A 21,592-nucleotide genomic window follows, 5' to 3' on the forward strand; every position below is an offset into this window, starting at 1 on the left:
CGTGGCTTGTGACGTCACTGCAACGGAAGTAGTTTGACGGATACACTGCTCATGTTTATAAAGAAAACGTCACTTTTGCCGACACGCTATTGATAACAACACCATCACAGCGATATTGTGTGATTAGCAAACAAAATTAAAACCGCAATTAATTAGTCTTACTAACCTGAAAGTGCCTTTACAAGTATTCCGACGTTACGTAAAGTAGTTCCAGAAAAACAAGTCTCTGTCCAATCCCATTGTCTTTTTCGGGGAATTCACCGCAGCTTAAAATGAAAAATAAATAACTTTCTTTGCTATCTGAAATAGTTAAAGTGGATTGGTAAGTAAACAAGCACGCTAAAGTGACCGAACGACCACTGCGTATGTGCCGCGTCACCGTCGCATACCACTACGCCACACGGCTGATTGAATACCGGCAGATGCAGGTGACGTCATCGTTTAGCCCCCTAATTATTCACATTATGTAATTTCTAGCGATAATGAATCGATACAAAAAGTCAGTAGTTGTCTTACATTAGACAACCTTCTCCGAGAGCAAATGGCTGTAATGAAAAAGAAGATCACGCCACCCGAGTAGAGCCACGTGACTCCTCCCTGCCCATCAGCCGGAAAATGGGAGGAAAACTCTCATTATTATCTGTAAGTCAACTCTCATTGTTATCTGTAAGTCAACTCCAGCTTCGTATGTTTTGTCTTTTTGTTGTCTGTTGAGCCGACTATGACTTGGGGGTCTCACATGAGTGGTCTAAGTCAGGGGTGCCCACACTTTTTCTGCAGGCGAGCTACTTTTCAATTGACCAAGTCGAGGGGATCTACCTCATGTATATATATCATTTATATTTATTTATTTATGAAAGAGACATTTTTGTAAACAAGTTAAATGTGTTTAATGAGAATACAAGCATGTGTAACACATATAGATGTCTTTCTTTCACGAACACAAGAATATAAGTTGGTGTATTACCTGATTCTGATGACTTGCATTGATTGGAATCAGACAGTAATGATGATAACGCCCACATTTTCAAATGGAGGAGAAAAAAAGTTGTCCTTTCTGTACAATACCACATGAAAGTGGTTGGTTTTTGGCATCTAATTCATCCAGCTTCCATACACTTTACAAGAAAAACATTGGCGGCAAATTCCGTAGCTTGCTTGATTGACATTCACGGCACCCGAGGGTCTTGTGAGATGACGCTGGCTGCTGCCAGTTCATTATTATGAAAAAATGACAGAGAGGAAGGCGAGAAACACTTTTTATTTCAACAGACTTTCGCGCCGTCCCTTCCGTCCAAACTCTAAAGGCCGACTGCACATTTCCTATCTTCACAATAAAAGCCCTGCTTCATGCTGCCTGCGCTAACAAAATAAGAGTCTCGGAAAGCTGGCGTGCACAAGTGATGTGCACGCCAGCTTTCTGAGGGATCGCTTGTGCACGCCAGTTTTCCGAGACTCTGTATTTAGTTAGCGCAGGCAGCATGAAGCAGGGCTTTTATTGTGAAGATAGGAAATGTGCAGTCGGCCTTTAGAGTTTTGACGGAAGGTACGGCGCGAGAGTCTGTTGAAATAAAAAGTGTTTCTCGCCTTCCTGTCGGTCATATTTTCATAATAATGATCTTGCAGCAGCCAGCGTCATCTCACAAGACCCTCCGGTACCGTGAATGTCATTTAAGTGACGTCGTGGTGAAGATTGATGATCACTAATTTTTAGGTCTATTTTTTTTAAAAGCCTGGCTGGAGATCGACTGACACACCCCCCGCGGTCGACTGGTAGCTCGCGATCGACGTAATGGGCACCCCTGGTCTAAGTGATTTGACCAGCTATTGGGTCCCAGGTCATCGGAAGTCAATATGGCGGGTCAAACTAGTAGTCGTCACCAAATAACCAACCACTCTTGTTGTGCCTTTCTCTTGACAGCAAGAAGTGTCTTCAGTAATCATGCCAATGTTTCGCAGCCCACATACTGCCACGCCTGTGCGGGTGTCAAACCCTTCTGTGGATCCCAGGTGTGTGTTTGGCATTTCCCTGGAGACGCTGAGAAGAAACGGGCAGATGGTACACGGAATACCACTTGTGTTGCGAGACATGGTCCAGTTCTTGGAGAAACACGGCAAGTGACAAGACGCCTCCTCGGGCCACGCCGAACCATGTGTGACTCCATGTCTTCTCCTTATCAGGAATGGAGTTTCAGGGTCTTTTCCAGGTGTGTGGCTCCGTGGTGAGGATCCATCAGCTGAGGCAGCGGTTTGACCGTGGCGAGATTGTCAACCTGGAGATGGAACAAGTCCCCAATGTGGCATCGCTCCTGAAACTGTTCTTTCAAGAACTGCCTGAACCGATAGTGCCGGAGTACCAACGCAGACTTCTGGTCCAGAGCTTCAGAGGTAAATCTACAAGGAAGCTCAGGTTCTGAGACGGCTAACTGCTCGCTTCCCGCTTAACACACACCATGACGGAACCATCTGTGAGATTGAAAAAGTATATATCTGCTCAGTGGCTGAGTGGTTAGAGTGTCCGCCCTGAGATGGGTCGGTTGTGAGTCGTACCAAAGACTATAAAAATGGGAGCCATTACCTCCCTGCTTGGCACTCGGCATCAAGGCTTGGAATTGGGGGTTAAATCACCAAAATGATTTCTGGGCGTGGCCCCCGCAGCTGCTCACTGCTCCCCTCACCTCCCAGGGGGTGAACAAGGGAATTGGTCAAACTTCACCAAACCTAGTGACAATCATTGCTACTTTAACTTGAACTTAAAACAGGTCAAAACAACAGAAATATATTACCATAGGGGGCGTGGCTACAGGATCGAGTCGGCAAATGCGAAACGTTTTCTGAGTTCTTTGCATGCATATTGTAGAATTTTACTTTACATTTTCAAAGATAATGTTGCTGAATTATCCATCCATCCATTTTGTTCCTGTTATCCAAGGTTGCCTATTAACAAAGTGTCAAAAATGGATGAGAATAAATCTAAAGGTAAAAATATGTCGTGCAAAAATGAACCCAATTCTAGGAAATTTAGTCTGGATTTTTTTTAAATTCCTTCGGGATTTCCGAGGCAGCACTTAGTGCTAATAGAGATGTTTCTATTTTTTCTCTATTTTCCCTCAAAGGATGCTCACATCCCTGCACCTGCTCACACACATTTAATCAAAATCACTGCAATACAACAATCAGGAGCAACAGACTACAAAGACAACATCAGAAACAAGAACAACTTTTTGGCAATTGGGAACAAAATCTGTTTTAAAGATAAAGAAAACAAGTCATGGACTTTAAAGAAGCAAGAAGTTTATTTTGATCAGACCGGGCTTTCAACTCACTACAGCCTACTTTTGAATCTTAAGGAGTGTAAAAAAAATGGATAAGTCATACGTCGGAGAGAATAGGGAGCTGTATACTGAAATAACGGTTGTTTCAGGTACAGTGAAGCATGTAAGTAAATTCATTAAAAAAGAAACAAAAGAAGCCAATTGACAGCCTCGTACGACACAATGGTGAGTTGTGAATGGACTTCTCAGGACACATCTGCACAAAGAATTCTATAAAATGTTGAGAGGTTTGAGGACACAGTCAGTAGTCTTTAGGTCATCAACATCTGCACAATCTAGTAGGAAAAGTAACAATTGTCAAATGATTTTGTTTCTAACCACAACTGAAAAACAATGGATTGATCTGTAGAGCGAACCCAATCAGCCGTGGATGTTCTTGCATAAATGGACCTTAGAATGTAAACCACGTCACACACCATCACAAAACTACTAAAAAAAATGGGATTGCTTGCTTTGCATTGAATCTGAACGATGAGAACTTTGGCAGAACTGCTAAAGAAGTAAGTCTGCTTAGCGCAATTCGGCCAAACTACTTAAGAATTTTTACCAAATTACCTGAGAATTGTTACCAAACCACCTAAGAATTGTTACCATAATACCTAACAATTTTTACCAAACTACCCAAGAGTTGTTACCAAATCACCTAAGAATTGTTACCAAAAAACCAAAGAATTGTTGCCTAACCCCCTTAGAATTGTTCCCACACCACCATGGAATTGTTATCGAACCACCTAAGAATTGTTACAGAACCACCTAAGAATTGTTACAGAACCACCTAAGAATTGTTACAGAACCACCTAAGAATTGTTACAGAACCACCTAAGAATTGTTACCGAACCACCTAAGAATTGTTACCAAACCACCTAGGAATTTTTACCAAATTACCTGAGAATTGTTACCAAACCACCTAAGAATTGTTACCAAAAAACCAAAGAATTGTTGCCTAACCCCCCTTAGAATTGTTACCAAACCACCAAGGAATTGTTATCGAACCATTTAAGAATTGTTACCGAACCACCTAAGAATTGTTACCAAACCACCTAGGAATTTTTACCAAATTACCTGAGAATTGTTACCAAACCACGTAAGAATTGTTACCATAATACCTAACAATTGTTACCAAACTACCTAAGAGTTACCAAACCACCTAAGAATTGTTACCAAAAAACCTAAGAATTGTTGCCGAACCCCCTTAGAATTGTTACCAAACCACCAAGGAATTGTTATCGAACCACTTAAGAATTGTTACCGAACCACCTAAGAATTGTTACCGAACCACCAAGGAATTGTTACCGAACCACCTAAGAATTGTTACCGAACCACCTAAGAATTGTTACCGAACCACCTAAGAATTGTTACCGAACCACTTAAGAATTGTTACCGAACCACCTAAGAATTGTTACCAAACCACCAAGGAATTGTTACCAAACCACTTAAGAATTGTTACCGAACCACTTAAGAATTGTTACCGAACCACCTAAGAATTGTTACCGAACCATCTAAGAATTGTTACCATAATACCTAACAATTGTTACCAAACTACCTAAGAGTTACCAAACCACCTAAGAATTGTTACCAAAAAACCTAAGAATTGTTGCCGAACCCCCTTAGAATTGTTACCAAACCACCAAGGAATTGTTATCGAACCACCTAAAAATTGTTACCGAACCACCTAAGAATTGTTACCGAACCACCTAAGAATTGTTACCGAACCATCTAAAAATTGTTACCGAACCACCTAAGAATTGTTACCAAACCATCTAAGAATTGTTACCGAACCACTTAAGAATTGTTACCGAACCACCTAAGAATTGTTACCGAACCATCTAAGAATTGTTACCATAATACCTAACAATTGTTACCAAACTACCTAAGAGTTACCAAACCACCTAAGAATTGTTACCAAAAAACCTAAGAATTGTTGCCGAACCCCCTTAGAATTGTTACCAAACCACCAAGGAATTGTTACCGAACCACCTAAGAATTGTTACCGAACCACCTAAGAATTGTTACCGAACCACCTAAGAATTGTTACCGAACCACCTAAGAATTGTTACCGAACCACCTAAGAATTGTTACCGAACCATCTAAGAATTGTTACCAACCCATCTAAGAATTGTTACCGAACCATCTAAGAATTGTTACCAGACCACCAAGGAATTGTTACCGAACCACCTAAGAATTGTTACCAAACTACCTAAGATTTGTTACCGAACCATCTAAGAATTGTTATTGAACCACATAAGAACTAGCTTGGCTATGTGCAAAGTGACAAAGTACCTAAGAATTTGATCTTGCTTTGCACACCAAGACAGAACAACCTAAGAACTGGAATTGCTTTCCGCAAAATCAGAGACCTGTAGGAACCGTGACAGGACTACGTCTGCTTCGCGCATTATGACAGAATTTATTAAGAATTGTGACGGTTCTACCAAAGAACTTGATCATGCTTGGCACAACCCGACAGAACCCAAAACTAGCACAGTACCAAAGGTTGACTGCACAGTGCCAGAAGCACAATCAAACAGGTGCACTACTTGGCTGCGACCAGACGACATTTCAGTTTCAACTATTGTGCAACACGCCAGCAGCCAAGCCTTAGATCCAGCCTAAAGAATTGGAGTTCAGAACATCCAGGGAGAGATTCTGCCTATTCCTTTTTTGATGAAATTGTACGACTGTCCCGTCCTTTTCTGTGTGTTTGCGTCTTAGGCAACGCAGACGAGGCGGAGTTGAACATGTCGCTGAAAAAGCACCTTTGTCGCATCCCGGACGACAACCTCACCGTCTTGTCCTACTTCACCAACTTCCTGTCCAGAGTGGCCGCTTCCAGTCAGTTCAATCGCATGACGGTGGATAACCTCGCCACCATTTTTGGACCTTGTATCTTTCAGTAAGTGACCGCGGGGCGTCCTGAATCTTCCATACTTGAGGCGTCCTCTAATTCACTTTTCTCACAAAGGCGTCGCCACGTTGGTGGGATGTTGTGTTGTGGGGTCGTGCACACGTGGGGACAATGGAAGATGAGGATAGCACTGTTAGGGAGTCCCGTATTAGCTCCCACAATTATAATTTAAAAAAGCAGCGTTGGTCGGGTCCGCCTTTGGCTGCTGCCCCCGAGACCCACGGCCGGATAAGCGTTAGAAGACGCCTTGGAGCCACTATTTTGAGAATGTAATGCAGTTGTTGTATTGAAGTGAAAATATCAAACTTCCTGTTGATTTTTGCTAAAGTATGTTCATTATTAAAATGTAGGTCTAAGTGAGACCTACATAGTGTTTTTTGTTGCATGTCTCTCTGACATTCCTACCGGAAGTTACAAGCAGTTTTGTCTGTGTTTTCTTCCTAGGAGCAGTTTGTCCGTGTTGTATTCCTAGGGGGGCGCTAGAGCGCAATTTTGAGTTTTGAGGTTAGGTTTTTTCATCAGATCGCAATTTTTGCCAGACCTGATGTGTATGTCAAGTTTGGTGAGTTTAGAAGCATTTTAAGGGGGTCAAATAACAGCTCAAAGAGGCAAAAATGACATTTTTTAGGAGACTTTGCACAGGGGTTCTTTGAAGGCGCGTAAAATCAAAACCTGAGAACTTATCAAAACTCTGTTCTATACTTTTAATCAGAAGGGTTCAATCTCTCTCCTGTGCGAGTTTGAAGCCAAAACAACAAACGCACTCAGAGGAGATAATGTTTGAAGAAAGGTGACTGGTTTTTACAAAACTTTTGTTTTGAAGGGGGGGATTGCAAACTTCCTGTGGATTTTTGTTGGGGGTTGTCCATCTATGAAATGTAGGTCTAAGCGAGACCTACATAGAGGTTTTTGTTTCATGTCTCTCCGACATTCTTACCGGAAGTTAAAAGCAATTTTGTCTTGTTTTCTTCTTAAGAGCAGTTTTTTCAGTGTTTTATTCAAAAATTGCGCTAGAGCGCAATTTTGAGTTTTGGGGTTTGGTTTTTTCATTAGATCACAATATTCGCCAGTCCTTATGTGTGCGCCAAGTTTGGTGACTTTTGAAGCATTTTAAAGGGGTCAAATTACAGCGCAAGGAGGCAAAAATGGCATTTTTTGCAAACATTTTATTTTGAAGGGGTTTTTGCCAACTTCCTGTAGATTTTTGCTGAAAGAAGTGAGTGTATGAAAATTGGGTCTAAGTCAGACCTACATAGGAGTTTTTGTTTCATGTCGCTATGACATTCCTAACAGAAGTTACATGCAGTTTTGTCTGTAATTTTTTCCTAGGGGGCGCTAGAGCGCAATTTTCATTTTGGGGGATTGGTTAATAATATGTTGGGAAAGTTTGCCACACCGACGTGTGTGTCAAATTTGGTGAGTTTTGAAGCATGTTAAGGGGGTCAAATTACAGCGCGTAGGTGCGGGATGATAATAATAAAACAGCAGTTTCAATAGGGTCCTTGGCCCATGGCAAAGGACTCCTGTGGAGTCCTTTGCCATGCCTAATTATTCTGGCAAATCTAGAAAATCAGTAGAATCAAATTTAAATCTTATTTCAAAGTCTTTTGAATTTCTTTTAAAATTTGTCTTCTGGAAAATCTAGAGAAATAATGATTTGTATTTGTTAGAAATATAGCTTGGTCCAATTTGTTATATATTCTAACAAAGTGCAGAATGGATTTTAACCTATTTAAAACATCCATCCATTTTCTACCGCTTATTCCCTTTTGGGGTCGCTGGCGCCTATCTCAGCTACAATCGGACGGAAGGCGGGGTACACCCTGGACAAGTCGCCACCTCATCGCAGGGCCAACACAGATAGACAGACAACATTCACACTCACATTCACACACTAGGACCAATTTAGTGTTGCCAATCAACCTATCCCCAGGTGCATGTTTTTGGAAGTGGGAGGAAGCCGGAGTACCCGGAGGGAACCCACGCATTCACGGGGAGAACATGCAAACTCCGAGTCTGAATTTGAACCCAGGACTGCAGGAACTTCGTATTGTGAGGCAGACGCACTAACCCCTCTGCCACCGTGAAGCCCCTATTTAAAACATGTCATCAAAATTCTAAAATTAATCTTAATCAAGAAAAATTGCTAACGATGTTCCATAAATTATTTTTTTAATATTTTCTCAAAAAGATTCGAATGAACTAGTTTTTCTCTTCTTTTTTTCGGTAGAATTTTGAATTTTAAAGAGTCGAAATTGAAGATAAACTATGTTTCAAAATAAAATGTTCCCTTTTTTTCGTGTTTTCTCCTCTTTTAAACCAACCATTAAGTGTTTTTTCATCATTTATTCTCTACAAAAAAAAACCTTCCATAAAAGGAAAAAAAATGTACCACTGAATGACAGACAGAAATACAACCCCCGTTTCCATATGAGTTGGGAAATTGTGTTAGATGTAATTATAAAGGGAATACATCCATCCATCCATCCATCATCTTCCGCTTATCTGAGGTCGGGTCGCGGGGGCAACAGCCTAAGCAGGGAAACCCAGACTTCCCTTTCCCCAGCCACTTCGTCTAGCTCTTCCCGGGGGATTCCGAGGCATTCCCAGGCCAGCCGGGAGACATAGTCTTCCCAACGTGTCCTGGGTCTTCCCCGTGGCCTCCTACCGGTTGGACGTGCCCTAAACACCTCCCTAGGGAGGCGTTCGGGTGGCATCCTGACCAGATGCCCGAACCACCTCATCTGGCTCCTCTCCATGTGGAGGAGCAGCGGCTTTACTTTGAGTTCCTCCCGGATGGCAGAGCTTCTCACCCTATCTCTAAGGGAGAGACCTGGAAACTCATTTGGGCCGCTTGTACCCGTGATCTTATCCTTTCGGTCATGACCCAAAGCTCATGACCATAGGTGAGGATGGGAACGTAGATCGACCGGTAAATTGAGAGCTTTGCCTTCCGGCTCAGCTCCTTCTTCACCACAACGGATCGGTACAACGTCCGCATTACTGAAGACGCCGCACCGATCCGCCTGTCGATCTCACGATCCACTCTTCCCCCACTCGTGAACAAGACTCCTAGGTACTTGAACTCCGGAATACAATGATTTGCAAATCCTTTTCAAGCCATATTCAGTTGAATATGCTACAAAGACAACATATTTGATGTTCAAACTGATAAACATTTTTTTGGTGCAAATAATCATTAACTTTAGAATTTGATGCCAGCAACACGTGACAAAGAAGTTGGGAAAGGTGGCAATAAATACTGATAAAGTTGAGGAATGCTCATGAAACACTTATTTGGAACATCCCACAGGTGTGCAGGCTAATTGGGAACAGGTGGGGGCCATGATTGGGTATAAAAACAGCTTCCCAAAAAAATGCTCAGTCTTTCACAAGAAAGGATGGGGCGAGGTACACCCCTTTGTCCACAACTGTGTGAGCAAATAGTCAAACAGTTTAAGAACAAGCTTTCTCAAAGTGCAATTGCAAGAAATTTTTAGGGATTTCAACATCTACGCTCCATAATATCATCAAAAGGTTGAGAGAATGTGGAGAAATCACCCCAACATGAAACCAACATCGTGTCCGTACATCTGACATGTGGGGTTCTTACTTGAACATTTTTTTCGATGACTTTTAGTTAAGTATGTCACCTCTCGCCTTTTAGAATTGTTGTAAAAAAATCCTTGTACTGAATTAAAATAGCAGCTTCTAAGCCGTTTTAGATGCTCTGCTGGCTTGTTGCCATGGCGACCGCGCCTCACCTCCACAAGCGCTGCAATACTAGCGGCATAGCTCGGTTGGTAGAGTGGCCGTGCCAGCAACCTGAGGTTGCAGGTTCGATTCCCGCTTCCGCCATCCTAGTCACTGCCGTTGTGTCCTTGGGCAAGACACTTCTCCCACACTGGTTTAAATGTAACTTCGATATTGGGTTTCACTATGTAAAGCGCTTTGAGTCACTAGAGAAAAGCGCTATATAAATATAATTCACTTCAATTCACTTCATTTTGCGTTCTTTGTGGGCTGCTTAAAGTGTCTTTGCATGCCTTTCCCGAGCGCTACGTTTGGTGTCCACAATTGGGCGTGGCGACTTGTCCAGGGTGTACCCCGCCTTCTGCCCGATTGTAGCTGAGATAGGCGCCAGCGACCCCAAAAGGGAATACGCGGTAGAAAAAGGATGGATGGATGGAATTGGGGGAGCCCCGGACCTTTTCAAACCCACGTTTTGCAGTGCCAAGTGGCTGCTGTACCTGATTCCTGCCACTAGATGGGAGTGTTTCTTCATGATGTTTTACACCTGACGCATGACGCTCTCCCATCTCGTCCCGATGCAGCGTTCGAGCAGGACCAAAGATGCTGGAGGAGCAGCGAGTGTGCAATACTGTGCTGGTCCATCTCTTCAGGAAGCACAAGATCCTCCCCCGGCCTCCTTTCATCCCCGGACCACCCTCCCCATCGTCCGTGGCCCCCCTCTGAGGTGACCCTTTGTATCTTTGTAAATACTTGGAAGTTATTGAAGACACTTGCATTGAAAGCAAGTGGCGACCGTCCTGAACTGAGAGCGTGGCGTTCCTGTGGCACACCAGACCCCCACTCGGGGGAGTTAAGACCCTACTAGATAAGCTTGAAGAAACTCATGATGCAGACTTTCATGACATGAATATTATTTTTATTGTGCATCAGAATGGAGTTCAGGAGCAATAAATGCAACTACAACTTGTATATCCTGCTTCCACCCTGGCCAGATCCCCCCCGTGTGTGTGTGTGTGTGTGTGTGTGTGTGTGTGTGTGTGTGTGTGTGTGTGTGTGTGTGTGTGTGTGTGTGTGTGTGTGTGTGTGTGTGTGTGTGTGTGTGTGTGTGTGTGTGTGTGTGAGCTGCTATGCCTGCAGTTAGTCAGTGAGGTTGTTGGCCAAGTGCTGGTCTTGTGTTGACTCTCCTTCCTCCCTAATGTGTGCTGGATGATCATGTCCTCGTGTTAGCAGACATGATGATCATGTCCTCATGTTAGCAGACATGATGATGTCCTCATGTTAGCAGACATGATGATCTTGTCCTCATGTTAGCAGACATGATGATCATGTCCTCATGTTAGCAGACATGATGATGATGTCCTCATGTTAGCAGACTTGAGGATCATGTCCTCATGTTAGCAGACATGATGATCTTGTCCTCATGTTAGCAGACATGATGATCATGTCCTCATGTTAGCAGACATGATGATCATGTCCTCATGTTAGCAGACATGATGATCTTGTCCTCATGTTAGCAGACATGATGATCATGTCCTCATGTTAGCAGACATGATGATCATGTCCTCATGTTAGCAGACATGATGATCTTGTCCTCATGTTAGCAGACATGATGATCATGTCCTCATGTTAGCAGACATGATGATCTTGTCCTCATGTTAGCAGACATGATGATCTTGTCCTCATGTTAGCAGACATGATGATCTTGTCCTCATGTTAGCAGACATGATGATCATGTCCTCATGTTAGCAGACATGATGATCATGTCCTCATGTTAGCAGACATGATGATCATGTCCTCGTGTTAGCAGACATGATGATGATGTCCTCATGTTAGCAGACATGATGATCTTGTCCTCATGTTAGCAGACATGATGATGATGTCCTCATGTTAGCAGACATGATGATCATGTCCTCATGTTAGCAGACATGATGATCATGTCCTCGTGTTAGCAGACATGATGATGATGTCCTCATGTTAGCAGACATGATGATCTTGTCCTCATGTTAGCAGACATGATGATTTTGTCCTCATGTTAGCAGACATGATGATGATGTCCTCATGTTAGCAGACATGATGATGATGTCCTCATGTTAGCAGACATGATGATCATGTCCTCATGTTAGCAGACATGATGATCATGTCCTCATGTTAGCAGACTTGATGATTTTGTCCTCATGTTAGCAGACATGATGATCATGTCCTCATGTTAGCAGACATGATGATCTTGTCCTCATGTTAGCAGACATGATGATCTTGTCCTCATGTTAGCAGACATGATGATCATGTCCTCATGTTAGCAGACATGATGATCATGTCCTCATGTTAGCAGACATGATGATCATGTCCTCATTTTAGCAGACATGATGATCTTGTCCTCATGTCCTCATGTTAGCAGACATGATGATCTTGTCCTCATGTTAGCAGACATGATGATCTTGTCCTCATGTCCTCATGTTAGCAGACATGATGATCTTGTCCTCATGTCCTCATGTTAGCAGACATGATGTTGTCCTCATTTTAGCAGACATGATGATCTTGTCCTCATGTCCTCATGTTAGCAGACATGCTGATCTTGTCCTCATGTTAGCAGACATGATGATCTTGTCCTCATGTCCTCATGTTAGCAGACATGATGATCTTGTCCTCATGTTAGCAGACATGATGTTGTCCTCATTTTAGCAGACATGATGATCTTGTCCTCATGTCCTCATGTTAGCAGACATGCTGATCTTGTCCTCATGTTAGCAGACATGATGATCTTGTCCTCATGTTAGCAGACATGATGTTGTCCTCATTTTAGCAGACATGATGATCTTGTCCTCATGTCCTCATGTTAGCAGACATGCTGATCTTGTCCTCATGTTAGCAGACATGATGATCTTGTCCTCATGTTAGCAGACATGATGATCTTGAAGGGCTCATATTATGTTTGTTTACATTTAAAACACTTCTTTGTAGTCCATCCATTTACTACCGCCTGTCCCTTTTGGGGTTGCGGGGGGTCGCTGGAGCCTATCTCAGCTGCATTCGGGCAGAAGGCAGGGTACACCCTGGACAAGTGGCCGCCTCATCACAGGGCCAACACAGATAGACAGACAACATTCACACACTCAGGACCATTTAGTGTTGCCAATCAACCTACTTCTTTGTAGTCTACATTAATTTTCCTGAGGGAACTCTCCTGAAGTAATCAATAAAGTACTATCTACATAACATGAAACGCTGGTGCTTGGCTCAACATTTTGCATAGATTATTGGGCTCACCGTTCAATTCTGGCCAAAAAACGTATTAGAAAATAAGCAGGGGCGTCCATGATGACAACATATGTTGTTCCAAAAGCTGTATGTACCTTTCAGCATTAATGGTGCCTTCACGGATGTGTAAGTTACCCATGCCTGGGCACTAATACGCCCCCATACCATCACACATGCTGGCTTCTACACTTTCACCCTAGAAAAATCCGGATGGTTGTCATTTTTTCTCTCTTGGAATTTTAGAATTAAGATTTTGCATATTCCCGTAATCTTTGAACTTCCAAATTCTGCTTTTTGATGGAGCATGAGGACAGGAAACACAAATGTGCATTACAATGTTTTTGTTTGAGGAGAAGGGGCCTCTTGGCCAACATGTATTTTCCCTGGTTGGTCTAGACCAGGGGTCACCAACGCGGTGCCCGCGGGCACCAGGTCGCCCGTAAGGACCAGATGAGTCGCCCGCTGGCCTGTTTTAAAAATAGCTCAAATAGCAGCACTTACCAGTGAGCTGCCTCTATTTTTTAAATTGCATGGGCGGTATAGGTCGGTTGGTAGAGTGGCCGTGCCAGCAACTTGAGGGTTGCAGGTTCGATTCCCGCTTCCGCCATCCTAGTCACTGCCGTTGTGTCCTTGGGCAAGACACTTGACCCACCTGCTCCCAGTGCCACCCACACTGGTTTAAATGTAACTTAAATATTGTGTTTCACTATGTAAAGCGCTTTGAGTCACTAGAGAAAAGCGCTATATAAATATAATTCACTTCACATTTACTAGCAAGCTGGTCTCGCTTTGCTCAACATTTTTAATTCTAAGAGAGACAAAACTCAAATAGAATTTGAAAATCCAAGGAAATATTTTAAAGACTTGGTCTTCACTTGTTTAAATAAATTCATTATTTTTTTTTTTACTTTGCTTCTTATGACTTTCAGAAAGAGAATTTTACAGAAAAAATACAACCTTAAAAATGATTTTAGGATTTTTAAACACATATACCTTTTTACCTTTTAAATTCCTTCCTCTTCTTTCCTGACAATTTAAATCAATGTTGAAGAAAATTTTTTTTTTTTATTGTAAAAAATAATAAATACATTTTAATTTAATTCTTCATTTTAGCTTCTGTTTTTTCCGACAAAGAATATTTGTGAAATATTTCTTCAAATTTATTATGATTAAAATTATTCTGGCAAATATAAAAAAATCTGTAGAATCAAATTTAAATCTTATTTCAAAGTCTTTTGAAATTTCTTTTAAAATTTGTGTTCTGGAAAATCTAGAGAAATAATGATTTGTATTTGTTAGAAATATAGCTTGGTCCAATTTGTTATATATTCCATTTAAAACATGTCATCAAAATTCTAAAATTAATCTTAATCAAGAAAAATTGCTAATGATGTTCCATAAATTATTTTTTTTAATTTTTTCAAAAAGATTCGAATTAACTAGTTTTTCTCTTCTTTTTTCGTTAGAATTTTAAAGAGTTGAAATTGAAGATTAACTATGTTTCAAAATTAAATTTTCCTTTTTTTCGTGTTTTTTTAAGTGTTTTTTCCATCATTTATTCTCTACAAAAAAATCTTCCGTAAAAGGAAAAAAAATGTACGATTGAATGACAGACAGAAATACAATTTAAGTGTGTATCAAACTGGTAGCCCAAGAAGTAGCTCTTGCTTTCAAAAAGGTTGCTGACCCCTGATCTGGACATTCCAATATTTCATGCACAAAATCAACTTATATACCCTAAAAAAAAGAAGAAACATTGCAATGAACCCATTCATTCAGAGGTTTTATGGGTTGTTTTTAGATGGCGACTTGTCCAGGGTGTAATCCGCCTTCCGCCGATTGTAGCTGAGATAGGCACCTGCGACCCCAAAGGGAATAAGCGGTAGAAAAATGGATGGATGGGTACACTATAATCAGATCTAATACAAGAGGATGAAAAAAGCAAGTCTACAGTATTCTTGCTGCTCTGTCTTTGGTTTTATTCCCTGACTTTGTTTTGGCTGGGATCTGCTCTCTCAAAGTCCTCGAGGAGTGTTAAAGAACAGCACAGGATTAATTAAAGGCCACACAGGATTAATTAAAGGCCACACATTTTTTTTCCAAGTTTGTGTTCAAGAAGCCTAAACCGCACTTTTTGACACTCCAGAGTTAACCCTGCATGCCTTGCTCACCTGCCTGGCCAAGTCAACACCTGCATTTGGCGACACTAATAGGTGGGAGGAGCCTCCCGAGCCAGTCCTCTCATTGGTTTGACAGCCGTGCTGTGATTGGAGAACATGTGGCAAATGTTTCAGAAGGCTCCAATCATTGCGAGCAGGAGAAAACATCTTTAAGAGATTGAGCAGGACTGTCGATAGGGGAGTTTGTCAATGTAAAAGTGCTGAGTCGCTAGAAAATGAGCGCTATACAGGTGCTGGTCATATTATTAGAATATCATGAAAAAGTTGATTTATTTCGTTAATTCCATTTAGAAAGTCAAACTTGTAGAATGTATACATTCATTCCAAACAGACTGATACATTTCAAGTGTTTTTTGCCAAAAAGAAGATGATTATAGCTGACAACCAATGAAAACCCTAAATTCAACATCTCAGAAAATTAGAATATGGTGAAAAGGTCAGATATTGGAGACACCTGGTGCCACACTCTAATTAGCTAACTAACTCAAAACACCTGGAAAAGCCTTTGAATGGTCTCTCGTTTTGATTCTGTATGACACACAATCATGGGGAAGACTGCTGACTTGACAACTGTCCAAAAGATGACCATTGATACTTCAAAGAAGGAGGGCAAGACACAAAAGGTCATTGCCAAAGAGGTTGGATGTTCCCAGATCTGTGTCCAAGCACATTAATAGAGAGGCGAAGGGAAGACAAAGATGTGGTCGAAAAAAGTGTACAAGCAAGAGGGATAACCGCGCCCTGGAGAGGATTGTCAAACAAAACCGATTCAAAAATGTGGGGGAGATCCACAAAGAGTGGACTGCAGCTGGAGTCAGTGCTTGAAGAACCACCACGCACCGACGTATGCAAGATATGGGCTTCAGCTGTCGCATTCCTTGTGTAAAGCCACTCTTGAATAAGAGACAACGTCAAAAGCGTCTCGCCTGGGCTCAAGACAAAAAGGACTGGACTGCTGCTGAGTGGTCCAAAGTTATGTTTTCAGATGAAGGTAAATTTTGTATCTCCTTTGGAAATCAAGGTCCCAGAGTCTGGAGGAAGACAGGAGAGGCACAGAATCCACGTTGCCTGAAGTCCAGTGTCAAATTTCCACAATGGGTAATGGTCTGGGGTGCCATGTCATCTGCTGGTGTTGGTCCTGGTTTTCCTGAGGTCTAGGGTCAATGCAGCAGTCTACTAGGAAGTTTTAGAACACTTTATGCTACCAATTTTATGGAGGTGAAGATTTAATTTTCCAACATGACTTGGCACCTGCACACAGTGCCAAATCTACCAGTACCTGGTTTAAGGACCATGGTCTCCCTGTTCTTGATTGGCCTGCAAACTCACCTGACCTTAACCCCATAGAAAAGCTACGGGGTATTGTGAAGCGGAAGATGCCAGATGCCAGACCCAACAATGCTGAAGAGCTGAAGGCCACGATTAAAGCAAGCCGGGCTCTCATAACACCTGAGGAGTGCAACAGACTGGTCGACTTTATACCACGCTGTATTGCTGCAGCAATTCAGGCAAAAAGTGAAGTGAATTATATTTATATAGCGCTTTTCTCTAGTGACTCAAAGCGCTTTACATAGTGAAACCCAATATCTAAGTTACATTTAAACCAGTGTGGGTGGCACTGGGAGCAGGTGGGTAAAGTGTCTTGCCCAAGGACACAACGGCAGTGACTAGGATGGCGGAAGCGGGAATCGAACCTGCAACCCTCAAGTTGCTGGCACGGCCGCTCTACCAATCGAGCTATACCGCCCCACAGGAGCTGCAACTAAGTATTGATTGCCGTACATGCTGAAACTTTCCATGTTCATACTTTTCAGTTGGCCCACATTTCTAAAAAATATTTTTTGGTACTAGTCGTAACCGATATTCTAATTTTCTGAGATACGGAATTTGGGATTTTCAGTAATTGTCAGTACTGATCTTCGAAATTTAAAGAAATAAACATTTCGAATATATCACTATGTGTGTAATGAATTGATATAATATGTAAGTTTCACGTTCTGAATATAATTACTGAAATAAATCAACTTTTTCATGATATTCTAATAATAGGACCAGCACCTGTAGAAGTCAAATTCACTTCCCTGTTTGGGATGGTGGTCTTATATTTTGGATGATGGAGTACTTGCTTCCTAAGTACTTTTACTTTGAAAGACAAATAGGTGTCAAGCGAGTTGTTTTGATTTGCTTGTCAGAAATAGTTCCCAAGTCTCCCTGGTGAGCTTGACTTCTTCTCCAAACTCACAAGAGTCCTGACTGACATGGCCGCCTCAATTTGTGTCAGCGTGACGTCTTTGTCGTCCTCCTTCCCCGCACTTCTCCTGCATGTGCTGTGACAAGTGGGTTATTAGAGCAGCGTGATGCCCACAGACATGCTTTGATAGGCTTCCAGTCCGTAGAACACATGACTTCTTTGAAGGCTACTTAAGGCTGACCTAGTATGGTGCGCATCCGGAGAGCAGAGCTGCAGGACAGGTCGTCTGGGTTCTGCCTGGCTCATGTCACACATGACCGAGCCAGGACTTTAATGGACCTGCCGGAGGGCCTCGGAGCAACACCACGGACACACTTTGAAGCACATTTCATCCAGTTTGGATTTGAACATCAACAAACTATAGCAGGAGTTCTTAATAGACACCGACCTCTATTTAATTATACAACTTTAACATTTGACAACCAAATAATAAAACAAGGTGACTCGGTAAAAAATCTGGGTGTTATCTTCGACCCAACTCTCTCCTTTGAGTCACACATTAAAAGCGTTACTAAAACGGCTTTCTTTCGTCTCCGTAATATCGATAAAATTCGCTCCATTTTGTCCACTAAAGACGCCGAGATCTTTATCCATGCGTTTGTTACGTCTCGTCTTGATTACTGTAACGTATTATTTTCGGGTCTCCCCATGTCTAGCATTAAAAGATTACAGTTGGTACAAAATGCGGCTGCTAGACTTTTGACAAGAACAAGAAAGTTTGATCACATTACGCCTGTACTGTATATACCTTTATATACATATATACATACATATATACCTATACTGTATATACCTTTTATATACATATATACATACATATATACCTATACTGGCTCACCAGCACTGGCTTCCTGTGCACTTAAGATGTGACTTTAAGGTTTTACTACTTACGTATAAAATACTACACGGTCTAGCTCCAGCCTATCTTGCCGATTGTATTGTACCATATGTCCCGGCAAGAAATCTGCGTTCAAAAGACTCCGGCTTATTAGTGATTCCTAGAGCCCAAAAAAAGTCTGCGGGCTATAGAGCGTTTTCCGTTCGGGCTCCAGTACTCTGGAATGCCCTCCCGGTAACAGTTCGAGATGCTACCTCAGTAGAAGCATTTAAGTCTCACCTTAAAACTCATCTGTATACTCTAGCCTTTAAATAGACCTCCTTTTTAGACCAGTTGATCTGCCGCTTCTTTTCTTTCTCCTGTGCACTTAAGATGTGACTTTAAGGTTTTACTAATTACGTATAAAATACTACACGGTCTAGCTCCATCCTATCTTGCCGATTGTATTGTACCATATGTCCCGGCAAGAAATCTGCGTTCAAAAGACTCCAGCTTATTAGTGATTCCTAGAGCCCAAAAAAAGTCTGCGGGCTATAGAGCGTTTTCCGTTCGGGCTCCAGTACTCTGGAATGCCCTCCCGGTAACAGTTCGAGATGCTACCTCAGTAGAAGCATTTAAGTCTCACCTTAAAACTCATCTGTATACTCTAGCCTTTAAATAGACCTCCTTTTTAGACCAGTTGATCTGCCGCTTCTTTTCTTTCTCCTATATCCGCCCCCTCCCTTGTGGAGGGGGTCCGGTCCGATGACCATGGATGAAGTACTGGCTGTCCAGAGTCGAGACCCAGGATGGACCGCTCGCCTGTATCGATTGGGGACATCTCCACGCTGCTGATCCGCCTCCGCTTGAGATGGTTTCCTGTGGACGCGACTCTCGCTGCTGTCTTGGATCCGCTTGAACTGAACTCTCGCGGCTGTGTTGGAGCCGCTATGGATTGAACTTTCACAGTATCATGTTAGACCCGCTCGACATCCATTGCTTTCGGTCCCTAGAGGTGGGGGGGGTTGCCCACATCTGAGGTCCTCTCCAGGGTTTCTCATAGTCAGCATTGTCACTGGCGTCCCACTGGATGTGAATTCTCCCTGCCCACTGGGTGTGAGTTTTCCTTGCCCTTTTGTGGGTTCTTCCGAGGATGTTGTAGTCGTAATGATTTGTGCAGTCCTTTGAGACATTTGTGATTTGGGGCTATATAAATAAACATTGATTGATTGATTGATAATAATAATAATAATAATATATGGTATTTGTAAAAGCACTTTACATTGAGCAAACAACCTCAAAGTGCTACAGTGCGTTTAAAAACATAAATACATATATCTAAAATAAAATGCTTTTTTCAAAAATAAGTGTTTTTAAGCATTTTTTAAAAGCATCCACAGTCTGTGGTGCCCTCAGGTGGTCAGGGAGAGAGTGTTCCACAGACCGGGAGCGGCGGAGCACTTCTTCACCCTTTTTAGACCTCAGGGCTCAATGTTTCCGCTCCAGAACTATTAACACTGAATCCGGATTTCTTATGTGGGCCTGCCGAGGATGTCGTAGTGGTTTGTGCAGCCCTTTGAGACACTAGTGATTTAGGGCTATATAAATGAACATTTATTGATATGCAGTAATTATATCTAACCTACTTACAGTTTAATAGGATAGACCTTGTCAAATGATATGAATCACAATATTATTATCAAGGCTTAGGTCAGGCGGATTAAAAAAATAGGAACTAATTAAAGATTAGTAAAGGATAAAAAGACATTTACATACAATTATGCAATGCTAAGATACAGACAATGTAACTCAAATAATTTAATAATTGTTTCTTAGAAACGTCTCTACGACTCGAACTTCAGACTTCTTCTGTTTGTTTGATGTTGTCATTACTGCCACAAGTGGTAGAAAAGTGTATTACAGCGGTCCGTTCGTACCACGGCCGAGAAACAGATATTCTTGAGGGCCAAACTGGTAAAGAACCTCTGTGTTAAAAGTACACAGGTTCCATTTCTAAGAACAGTTACTTGAGAAGGTGGAGTAACATGTTTGCTGAAATGTCAGGTGTGTGTAATCTTTTTATTTTATTTTAAAAATGCTGTTAATGTGTGTGACAAAACTTGCTATATACCGGTGTACAACAACAAGGTACAATACATGAGTATTGACTGTGTCACTGGAACCTACAGTGTGTGTGTGTGTGTGTGTGTGTTTATTTATTTCTATCCTTCTCGAGACATCAACATGGAAAAGTAGCTTCCATACGAAGACCGGTGGAAAAAGTTCAGACTGCTATCCTGGTCCCGATACGTAAAACCACTGCATCTAATATAGAATTTCTCATTCGGTGAAAGCCATCAAAAATGAAGGTGGTCCCAAAAAGGAGGGATTTTTTTCAAATTGACTGTGTGTCGCTTTTAAAAGTGCCCCCCCCTCTGGTCAACATATGAAATAACAAGTGTGTGTAAGAAATTGAAATGCTCCCCCTTTGGCCAAAATGAATACAAATAATTAAATATGTACATAGACATAAGTAAATAATGACATTTGAATCCAATTACAAATGAAAAAAAATGAAATAACTGAAAGCATTCTTTTTCTTTAGAATTTGTCAATTTTTTTTTAAAGGAAATTGGGAACAATTTGTCATTTTCTGCAATATTTTCTCGTACTTTTTTTTAATGTAAAATGATGACTTTTTCACGCAAAATGGTGACATTCGTCATAAAATTCTGACTTATCACAATATTGCTGATTTTTTTTTGTTCTTGTAAAATAGTGACTTTTGAACCAGAAAAAATGATCACTTTGTCATAATTTTGCCAAGTAAAATTCTAATTGGTACAATATTGCCAAACTTTGAAAGTTTTCTTGTAACATGTTGACTATTGAGGAAAATTTCAACTTTTATCATAATCTTGCACAAATGTTCCGTTTTTCTTTTCAAATTTGGACTTGTGTGGAGTAAAATGACGACTTTTATTGTAACACCGCCAACATTCTTAAGTTTTTCTTATGAAAGTGTGACCTTTTTCTTTGTGAAATTTCAACTCATTTTTCACAACAGGCTTTTTTTATATTTGCATAGTATGTATA

The 21,592-nt window shown here is 41.5% G+C and overlaps 1 protein-coding gene across 2 annotated transcripts; it reads left to right on the plus strand.

Moving 5' to 3' along the window:
• LOC133559707 (protein FAM13A-like) lies at window positions 1-10,962 on the plus strand. 2 transcript variants are annotated; one of them, XM_061911733.1, is made up of 5 exons: window positions 1-642; window positions 1,922-2,114; window positions 2,182-2,388; window positions 6,048-6,228; window positions 10,575-10,962. In XM_061911733.1, exons 1-5 carry the CDS (start codon window positions 616-618, stop codon window positions 10,714-10,716), a joined length of 750 nt encoding a protein of 249 aa, XP_061767717.1. In that variant the 5' UTR covers window positions 1-615; the 3' UTR covers window positions 10,717-10,962. The 2 variants fall into 2 exon arrangements, with proteins under 2 accessions (XP_061767717.1, XP_061767718.1); XM_061911734.1 differs by having other exon boundaries at window positions 1,960-2,114.
• Window positions 10,963-21,592: the final 10,630 nt, after the last annotated feature.

This window comes from Nerophis ophidion, linkage group LG09 (genome assembly GCF_033978795.1).
Source record: "Nerophis ophidion isolate RoL-2023_Sa linkage group LG09, RoL_Noph_v1.0, whole genome shotgun sequence".
Lineage (NCBI taxonomy): Eukaryota > Metazoa > Chordata > Actinopteri > Syngnathiformes > Syngnathidae > Nerophis > Nerophis ophidion.

Excerpts from the sequence above, each read along its gene's own strand:
- LOC133559707 (XM_061911733.1), top strand. The coding sequence starts at position 616 with ATGGGAGGAAAACTCTCATTATTATCT. Across the intron at positions 2,115-2,181 it reads CCAGTTCTTGGAGAAACACG|GAATGGAGTTTCAGGGTCTT; the intron begins GCAAGTGACAAG and ends TCTCCTTATCAG. Across the intron at positions 2,389-6,047 it reads TCTGGTCCAGAGCTTCAGAG|GCAACGCAGACGAGGCGGAG; the intron begins GTAAATCTACAA and ends TTTGCGTCTTAG.